Genomic DNA, 9,339 nt, shown 5'->3' with positions numbered 1-9,339 from the left:
GATTGGGATTGAGATTGGATTGAAATTTGACCAATTAGAGCAAAGTTCACTAAACTTGAAGTTAGTTTTCTTTATTCTGATTGATTAAATTTCAATCCAATCTCAATCCCAATCCGTAGTCTGATCACGGCTTAACGTTTACTATAGAAAATGTGCGCATATGCGTGAAACGGAACGGACCCATGATGTTCAAATATCTAGGGGTGCGTTCCGATTCTCCACCTGGGTGCTGAAAATCTATAGTGCACGTGACATATACTATAGGATTTTTAGCACTCGGGTGGGAATCCGAACGTAGCCTAGACGCGACGCGTTCGACATCTAGCTCAACATTTCATTTCCGGGTTTGGCCATTTCCGGAACGGTTCTTTACGTAGGTTAATGCCATTGTCGTGGATTTTGCGGAGTTTTGCCTAATTTTATCGTGAGTATATATTTTCAGTTATCTATAAAATCGAATATACTGAGCATACGAGTGAAATCCGAATATAATGGGCTTTTACGTACATATAGGTATGTTAGATGCACAACAGGAGAAACTTGATTAAATACTACATAATAGACCAATCAAGATTATTCCCAACAATGAGGCTTGTGCGTTCGAGTAACGTTTAGCACAGGACGCCACAGGATAGTTTTTGCCCGACCGGCGTGTCGGCCAGAAGCATTCGTTGCGAGAAATCGTTGCCAAAGTAAGCAGTTTTTTGTAATCAGGTGAGAGAAACTTGTTTGTTTACTTGATAAGGACAAAGAGGTTAATTTATATGTATTAAAGTAAAGGAGAAAGACATTTTTATGCTAATTTTATTGAAATGATTTTAGGTGGAAAGACCTGAGAACTTGGTTGAACCTAACCTATTTTGGTCGTACTGTTTCTTATAATAAGAAACATAGAAGACATATTTGGTGGAAGAATAATTAACCACAACCACTACAATGGCTTACGAAGAATATTATAAGCAGGATAAAGATGGGAGTTATGCTGTGCATTTTTATAACAAGGATCAACTCGATATATCTGAAATAAAGAAGGCATTTTCATCTTATGGGAAAGTTGTAGGCATAAACTTTGGTAAAAATGACACTCGACTTACATTTGTTAAGTTAGGAAGCTTGCAAGAAGCAATAGCCTGTTTAAACGGCTTGAAAGACAGTAACATAGAGATATTACCAGAAAGGAGTAAAATAAAAAAATGGGAGAACAGAGATTCAAGTCAACAGCAGGCATTGAGAACGGGAAATCAAAAAACATTCAACAACGACAAGAAATTGAATAAAAACTTGCCAAACGCTAGAGAAAACTCACCTCGTAAAAGAACTTCTAACGAAAATAATAGACCTAATAACTTTTCGAGTAATCAAAATTTTATGCATGAACCTAATCCAAATGTGAGAGGCAGCGAATCAGAATCGTCAGTATTTAATGAAAAATCTTCATTATTTTCAAAACAACAAACTTCCAAGGAGACTAATTCCTCAGATACTACAATAGATTATGGAAAATATTATAGGCTATCAAAAGACGATACTTACACCATACATTTTGCAAACAGGAAAGGACTCGAAATAGATGAAATAGAGAAGCTCTGTTCACCTTATGGAAATGTTGTATCAATATATCCTGGTGGTGAAAATAATGGACTTCGATTTGTAAAATATAAAACACAAGAGGAAGTAATGAGGTGTATAAAAGGTCTACGCGATGGTAATGTGATAACCTTATTACCACAAAAAAATAAAGTTATGACTGAAACGAAAACAACTGATCAAAGAAGTTTGAATCCATGGCAGACAGCAGCAAGTGCAGAAATGGGTGGAACAAAACCAACTGATCAAGGAAGTTTGTGTCCATGGCAGGCAGCAGCAAGTGCAGAAATGAGTGGAACAAAACCAACTGATCAAGGAAGTTTGTGTCCATGGCAGGCAGCAAGGACAGAAGATACCTTACAAAGGACATTTAGCACTGGCAAACAATTTAATTCGAACTCCATTCATAACGAAAGATCTCCAGAAAACGGAGAAAAGCCAAATTATAATACGAAAACTTCTGGTTTGGATAAATTAAAAGATACCGACTATTCTTCAGACACTGCCTCTCGCAGTTCAAGACAAAGCTATAAATTTAATGAAAATAAAACCAAATATAAGAAGACAAGTCCACAGATGTCCAATGAACAATACTCATTTTCAATACAACAGAATCCCATGAGTAACAAAGCTTATGATCGAGTAATGAGAGAAGAGCAACAAGAAACTAAATTATATCCTTCAATAAAGACTGAGACAGATATCAAAATGGATAAAATGCGAGCTGGCACACGTGATCACAAAATACCGGCATTAATTTCTGACACAGAAGCAAAGTTGAATGAATCTGATACGATGCACTACGATATGTTAACTGGGACCGCTAGGAACGCCTTACCTGAATTATATCAAGAAATAATTGTTGCTAACATTCATGCAAAGTATGGTGTACATTACATTTTACATTTGTTTGAGAAGTACGGTCCAATTTCAGCGACGCTTGTGAAGACGATCCCTGAAAATGATTTAAGATACTGTCATGTTTATTTTGAGACTGCACAAGACGCGGTAGCTGTCGAAAAAGAATTTGATAATTTTGATTTAGCTGGAAAGAATCTGATTGTTTTACAAAGATCACGATTGATAGACGGAACTATCTGTAAATAATTTGGTCTTTTTTAGTAGTAGATGATGACATTTTTGTAAGGATTTTTTTTTCTGCCATAAAGGTAACAGCTGATTGTTTAGTTTACATTAAAATAGACTCGATGTAACACGTATGTGTAATTTTGATAAAGTCTGATGGAATAATATTAGCTCGCGAAATAAACTATAATGTATTATGAAAACGATTGCGTGTGTGTGTGTGTGTGTGTGTGTGTGTGTGTGTGTGTGTGTGTGTGTGTGTGTGTGTGTGTGTGTGTTTGTGCGTGTATCTGATGGATGGATTATGAAAAATCAATTTGCTTGCTTCTTATAGGGATAAATTTAGTTTAATAACGTAGTTTAATAACGAATAGTTTAATAATAAAGTGTAAATCCTTACCTGTACAAGCGTTTTGTTTTTCTGCTTTTTCTTCTTTTTCTCTCTTCTTTGTATCCTCTCCCTCTCATTCGTTTAGGCATGGCAGAAATCAATATGATTTTATATTTATTTATATTGTTTAAATCACTTTAAATCACAAAAGTTGTGTATGCAGCTCTAACCTCAGTTTTCCTGTTAATTGTCAATTGCGCCATGTTATGTTTTCTGTAATCAAAATGCAAAAAGTCAAATATTAGAAAAAGAAAAATTATTAAAATTAGAAGAGATAAGAATTAAAATAAAAAATTCTATTAAAAAAATTTGTTTGTATACATTAATATTAATTATATATATATATATATTTTTTATTTCACAATTTTGGGATAAATATAATATACATATATACATTATTATATTTATCCCAAAATTGTGAAATAAAATTTTTTTTCTTATTTGCTCAACGTAAAGTAAACGAACCGATGAAAAATGGAAGAGGAATCTATTTCTTTCTTTTTTTAAGAATCTATTTCTTGTTTTTCCCTCTTTCGTGTTCGATCGACATATGTAGAAAAGTAAACGTGAACATGCCGAATCTATTATCTTCATGCTCAAGGTTTGTAGCACTTGGGCAACATAACCTATTTCAGATAAAACTATTTACATTCTCTTTGAAGTACACGTGAGCCGAGAGGAAGATGCAATTAACAATGTCGAAGGGTTTCAATAAAGAGGAAGCTCAGGAAGCGCGCAAAGAGCTTCAGAAAGAGGATCAATTTATATCGTATCTATTATCTATAATGCCTCTGTCGACGCGTGAATTGGGTGACTATATTTTTATCAAATAATATAATTTCCAAACTTTAAATGATTACATTTTTTCGTGATGATTAAATGGATATTTTATGTTTTTATTTAGCTGATAAAAATTATCCAGCGACGGAGGAGAAAGAGCCTACAAAAAAAGGTTAGTCACTTATGTAAAAAGTTCAAGATGATTGTGCAGAATTCAGTCTACTAGCCAATAAAATTCTATTTATGTTTATATTTTAGTGCAATACAAAAAGATGGCAATTAAAATTGTCACTCAGATAATAATTTTTGTTTCAAGAAAGTTTGCATTTTGTTCGTTTATCAAAAACAAAAAGAAAATTTTTATTCTCTGCAAGCTTTATTGCTGATTTTCTTTTTTACTGTATTTTCTATTGCAGCGAAGACTTTCACTATACCAGGCAAGAAAACTCAGAGAGCACATACCTTTGAGGAGTTACATGCAAAATTGGAGGAATTAAAGGGGGTCAAAAAGTTGGATTATAAACAGAAACTTCTTAAGAAAACTTTGAAAAATAGAATCAAGAAGAAGACGAAAAGAGAAGAACGTTTGGTACAGAAGAAGCTTGCTAGGATAGAGCAGAATACAGCTAGTGGTAGTAAAATAAAGACGGAAGATGAGGAAGTACCAAAAGTACCGAAACCAAAACCAGTTTTCAATTCGGAAGGTAAAATGGTGTTCAGTAAATTTGACTTCTCTGAGATTGGCGTAAAGAAGAAACTACCTAAGAGTCAGAATGACCCTAAAAAGATGTTACAACAAATGCAACAGAAAAAAGAAAAATTGAAACAATTGGAAGAATTGGGCGACAAAGAAAAAGCTGAAGACATTAGAGAGAAAGATGCATGGAAATCTGCGTTGGCGAAAGCATCTGGTGAAAAAGTATGTACCTACCTTGACATGCTTATTTCATAAGAAAAATTGCTTTTTAATATCGCCGTGTCTAACAAAATATAAAAATTTTATTTACATATTTGTTATAAATTCTTTATATTTTGCATCAGCTAATTTCTTTGTATTATATATTATGAATTTGTCATTATATTATTTGTTCAGTTTGTTCTTTACATATAAATTTATTCTATGTCTTTAATTCATGTTTATATTATACTTATTTAACAGATTAAAGACGATCCTGAGTTGCTGAAACGTACTATAAAACGAAACGAGCAGAAAAAGAAACACAACGCAAAGAAATGGAATTCCAGGGTAGAGAACGTACAGAAATCTATGCAGGAAAGGCAAGAAAAACGACGAGAAAATATTATGAAGAAGAAGAAGGAGAAGAAACAGAATAAATTGAAAAAGGCGGCAAAAAAAGGACGCATAGTATCTGGATTTTAACCGTTTTTTTACATAGCTATAATTTGAATCAAATTTACATTGTAAAATTTACGTTTTTAAGGATAGTTAGTTTTTTTAATTTTGTTTAATTAACTATGTATACTTGACTGCCGATAATCATTCTATTCATCGATCTAATAGAGAAAAACTATTCTATACTATGTTATATTTGTTGGCTAGAATGGTGGAATGTTTATAAAAGAAAGTGTACATTGAACTACCTACTTGTGTACAATATCAATTTACGTATAATACAGCCACGAATAATAACTTTATTCATGTAATTTCGTTTGTACATTAATTAAAAATCTGTATTTACATCGATATATTAGTCTCTTAGACCAGCTACTTCCTACAGTAGTAGGACCGGATACGTTTTGGATTGTAACTGTCATGTAAAAAGCTCTACTCGCAGGTAAATCGCGAGCAAATGGTATAAAATTTCGGTCGTAAGTTTGTTTAGTTGCCGCATACATACATACATACGCACACAAATTCACACAAAAGGATCGTACGATGCTCTACTTTGCGAACATCGCTTTGTTGTAAACTTGTTTTATTTACTTCTCTCTCGACACAGAGGTATTGTATTTTTTTTTTCTGATATATTTCGCGCGATCTTCATCGCGATATGGTAGTACTTGAGTAAGGACGTCCGGCTTCCTTCCGATGCTCCATTAAGACGTCTATTTTCAGTGAGGCCGGTCAGTAAATGATTGGCAGATCCAGGACGAGAGCTTCGATTAAGCTGCCGTCTTCCACCTCCTGCTAGGTATCTCCTAACGCCGCGGAGACCGCATTAGCGTGTGTCAAAGCTGTCCATAACGGGCTATGATCCACAGGCAACGGCACCGCCAAGGATTTCGATGGTCGTGGGGACCTGCAAGAACAGGGAATAATGCAACCACATCTGCAAGACACATTGACTGATTAACATATTCATTACGGAGACGTTAAATTAGTTTCGACATGCTAATAAGTCGCCATCTCGAATAGTGCAGATATTCCTTTAAATCTCACAAATAAATATTTTATATAGTTTGTACATCTCGGTTACTCTATATTTTACGTTATTTTAAAATTTCATTCGTCTCTTACTTTTTATTTTATACATATGTTTTAATCTCTTGTTCTATTTTATATCCTGTTATCCTCGCTTTCTTTTATGTGCTATCGGCAAAAAATATTTCACTAACAAAAGAGATGCATCGGAAATATCATCAATATCTATCGGTTATGGAATTTGATGGATCTGATGAATATTCGTCAGGTGAGCGATAGAAGCCAGCGTGTATCGACATTTTTTTATTCGATAAAGGAATCCCGCGCTGAAGAATTTTTACTCTATTTTTACATGTAAGTTCGAATAATTTGGATTGAAAATTGCGCCCTTTCCAATACTTCAACTGCCATGTGAATTTAAATTAATCGCAATCGCGTCGACCAATCAGCGTGCCCCTACGTAGTACGTTACGTGCTAGACGAAAAAATGTTCAATTCGTCGATGAACGGTGGAGAAGCGAGGGGAGAGACACGTTTTGTGTGTGTGTGTGTGTGTGTGTGTGTGTGTGTGTGTGTGTGTGTGACGCTCGCGCTTTCTCGCGAGTTTTTACCCGATCGTTCGCGTTCTCTTCGCGAAATATCGAGTCCGATCGCGTCGCGAGTGCCGTTGAGTAGCGGCTGGATCGATTTTCATCGATCTGACGAAGCATCGATCGCTTTTGTGAATCGGTTGAAGCTCGTACGCGATCGCTAAGGCCCGGTCTACAATCAGTCGTATGTCGGAGTCGGATGTCGCAACGTAGCCGATGGTCCAATGAGAGAATTTCTTTTTTAAAAACGAATTTTCCTCATTGGACCATCGGCTACGTTCCGACATCCGACTCCGACATACGACTGATTGTAGACCGGGCCTAAGGCCCGGTCTACAATGGATGTCGTAACTGTCGTAAGTCGTGAGTCGTAAGAAATTAACCAATCATTAGTTGATTATTCTCCTAAAATTCGTCTGTGATTGGTCAATTTCTTACGACTCACGACTTACGACAGTTACGACATCCATTGTAGACCGGGCCTAATGCATCTAGCTCGGTTGTTAATTCGAATCGACGTCGATTAATGCAATTGTTTTCGGTACACGACTCACAGGTGAGATATCTCTTTTTATTAATTTTAGAACCATATTTTCCTGTCAAAAAAGAAAAAAACCGACTGGAGTCTCGTTGGCTTATTGAATAAGAAATAAAAAATCATTCCGGTCTTCGAGAATATTTATGACGATAAGGGCCAATATTTCCAACCTCTGTTAACTTCTACCCGACCGTTAACTTTTCGGAATAGCTATAATAGAAGTTGCGATGGCTATTTTGAAAGTTAACAGTGAGTTAGAAGTTAACAGACGTTGGAAATAGTGGCCCTAGAAAGAAGAGGGGGGAGGGAAAACTATTAACATTCCAGCGCCTTTTTTTGTGAGTCGGTTCAAGCTCGTATGCGATCGCCAATGCATCTAGCTCGGTTGTTAATTCGAATCCACGCCGATTAACGCGATAATTGCCTTCGGCTCGAGGCTCACAGGTGAGATATCTCTTTCTATTAATTTTAGAACCATATTTTCCTGCCAAATAAAGAAAACATCGACCAGAATCTTATTGCACTTATTGAATAAGTATGGATAATAAAAAAATCACTCTTTCGGTCTTCGAGAATATATTTGTGACGCTAGAAAGAAAAGGGAGGGAGGAAAACTTTCTATTAATTTTAGAATCGTATTCCCGTCCAAAAAGAAAAACATCGAGAATCTTATTGCTCTTATTGAATAAGTATATAGATAAAAAAAATAAAAAATCACCCCTGGACTTTTCGAGAATATTTGTGACACTGGAAAGAAAAAGAAGGAAGAAAACTCTTTCTAGGAAAACTTTTTATTAATTTTAGAATCGTGTTTTCCTGTCAAAAAAAGAAAAACATCGACGAGAACCTCATTGCTCTCATTGAATAAGTATGGATAAGAAATAAAAAAATCATCTCGGTCTTCGAGAATATTTGTGAAAGCTAGAAAAGAAGGGAGAAGAAAAAAACTCTTTCTAGGACAACTTTCTATTAATTTTTTAGAACCGCATTGCCGTCGAAGAAAGACATCAACTGAAATCCTTATTGCTCTTATTAAATGAGCACGGGTAAAAAATAAAATCATCCCGGCCTTAGAAAACATTTGTGAGAATTGAGGGACAGTTGGGCGGAAAACTTCTGAGGTATTCCGGCGCCGTTTCATTGCCGTAATTATTTTATTTTATTGTTAGGTACACAATCGTCGTCCAATCAGTGCGTTTCCCTTGTATCATACGATTCGACTAATTCGGATAAATTCAGATTGCTAACGGAAACAAGGAAAGAGAAAAAGAAACTCGAAGAGAAACGTAGTTTCGTATGACGCTCGCGAATTTTCACGGTTTTTTATCCGATCGTGCACGTTTTTTTCGCGAAACATATAGAGTTGAATCGCGTTGCGGGTGCCACTAATTAACGGGCAGTTCGATTTTTCTCTCGGTCCAACGAATAAAACGCGGATATTTTTCGAAGCTCGTACGCTGTTGTTAGAGAACACAGGGCGTCATCATTCGTATCGCCTGTCGATTGGCGCGACGGTTTTTGGCATCACGGGTAAGCTATTCTTTTGTTTAATTTTTAGAATTTCTTAGAATTGCACTTCCGAAAGAAACATCGACGCGGATTGCATTAGCCTGATTGAGAACGTGAGAACGAATGAGAGATAAAAGGTCATTCCATACATTCCATATTTCAGAAAAATTCACACGACGAAAAAGGGATGGGGGGAGAAATAAATCGTAAAGTGTCCTGACGCGACGTCATTATAGCGTTTTAGCTCTTACGTACAATTGTCAATCGATCAGATATTATACGATTTACACTGTTAAATATTAAATTTAATTTGATAAAATTTAAAGCAATACCTATAGAATTAAATAACATTTTGTTATTTTTAATTACCATGTGTGTCGAAATTTATTATTTTAACAAAACAGTATTATTAACTTTATTGGTTTAGTTAATTATTAACATTGTTCTAATTAAATTTACGACATGTTGAGTAAAA

At 35.3% G+C, this 9,339-nt stretch overlaps 3 protein-coding genes across 6 annotated transcripts in view; 2 read left to right on the top strand and 1 right to left on the bottom strand.

Annotated features, from left to right (window-relative positions):
* Positions 1–339: 339 nt before the first annotated feature.
* LOC139777487 (uncharacterized) lies at positions 340–3,081 on the top strand. Of its 2 annotated transcripts, none has more exons than XM_071714938.1 (3): positions 340–424; positions 514–692; positions 823–3,081. In XM_071714938.1, the coding sequence occupies exon 3, from the start codon at positions 937–939 to the stop codon at positions 2,692–2,694; it is 1,758 nt and encodes a 585-aa protein (XP_071571039.1). In that variant the 5' UTR covers positions 340–424; positions 514–692; positions 823–936; the 3' UTR covers positions 2,695–3,081. The 2 variants fall into 2 exon arrangements, with proteins under 2 accessions (XP_071571039.1, XP_071571038.1); XM_071714937.1 differs by having other exon boundaries at positions 514–714.
* A 430-nt stretch (positions 3,082–3,511) lies between these two features.
* Positions 3,512–5,509, top strand: Surf6 (Surfeit locus protein 6). Its single transcript, XM_071714956.1, has 4 exons — positions 3,512–3,874; positions 3,969–4,016; positions 4,261–4,763; positions 5,004–5,509. Exons 1-4 carry the CDS (start codon positions 3,748–3,750, stop codon positions 5,223–5,225), a joined length of 900 nt encoding a protein of 299 aa, XP_071571057.1. The 5' UTR covers positions 3,512–3,747; the 3' UTR covers positions 5,226–5,509.
* Positions 5,478–9,339, bottom strand: part of LOC139777494 (uncharacterized) — a 39,507-nt gene continuing 35,645 nt past the window's right edge. For 2 of the 3 annotated variants that reach the window (XM_071714959.1, XM_071714961.1), the window contains one exon: positions 5,478–6,105. The gene's annotated coding sequence lies outside the window, so the exon portion shown is untranslated. The remainder of the gene's footprint in view (positions 6,106–9,339) is intronic. The other variant, XM_071714960.1, reaches the window with a different exon arrangement.

This window comes from Temnothorax nylanderi, unplaced genomic scaffold, assembly GCF_030848795.1.
Source record: "Temnothorax nylanderi isolate EJ_2023f unplaced genomic scaffold, tnyl_v1.0 TNYL_tig0150_pilon, whole genome shotgun sequence".
In the NCBI taxonomy this organism is placed as follows: domain Eukaryota; kingdom Metazoa; phylum Arthropoda; class Insecta; order Hymenoptera; family Formicidae; genus Temnothorax; species Temnothorax nylanderi.
This window is presented reverse-complemented; position numbering and strand designations above follow the sequence as displayed.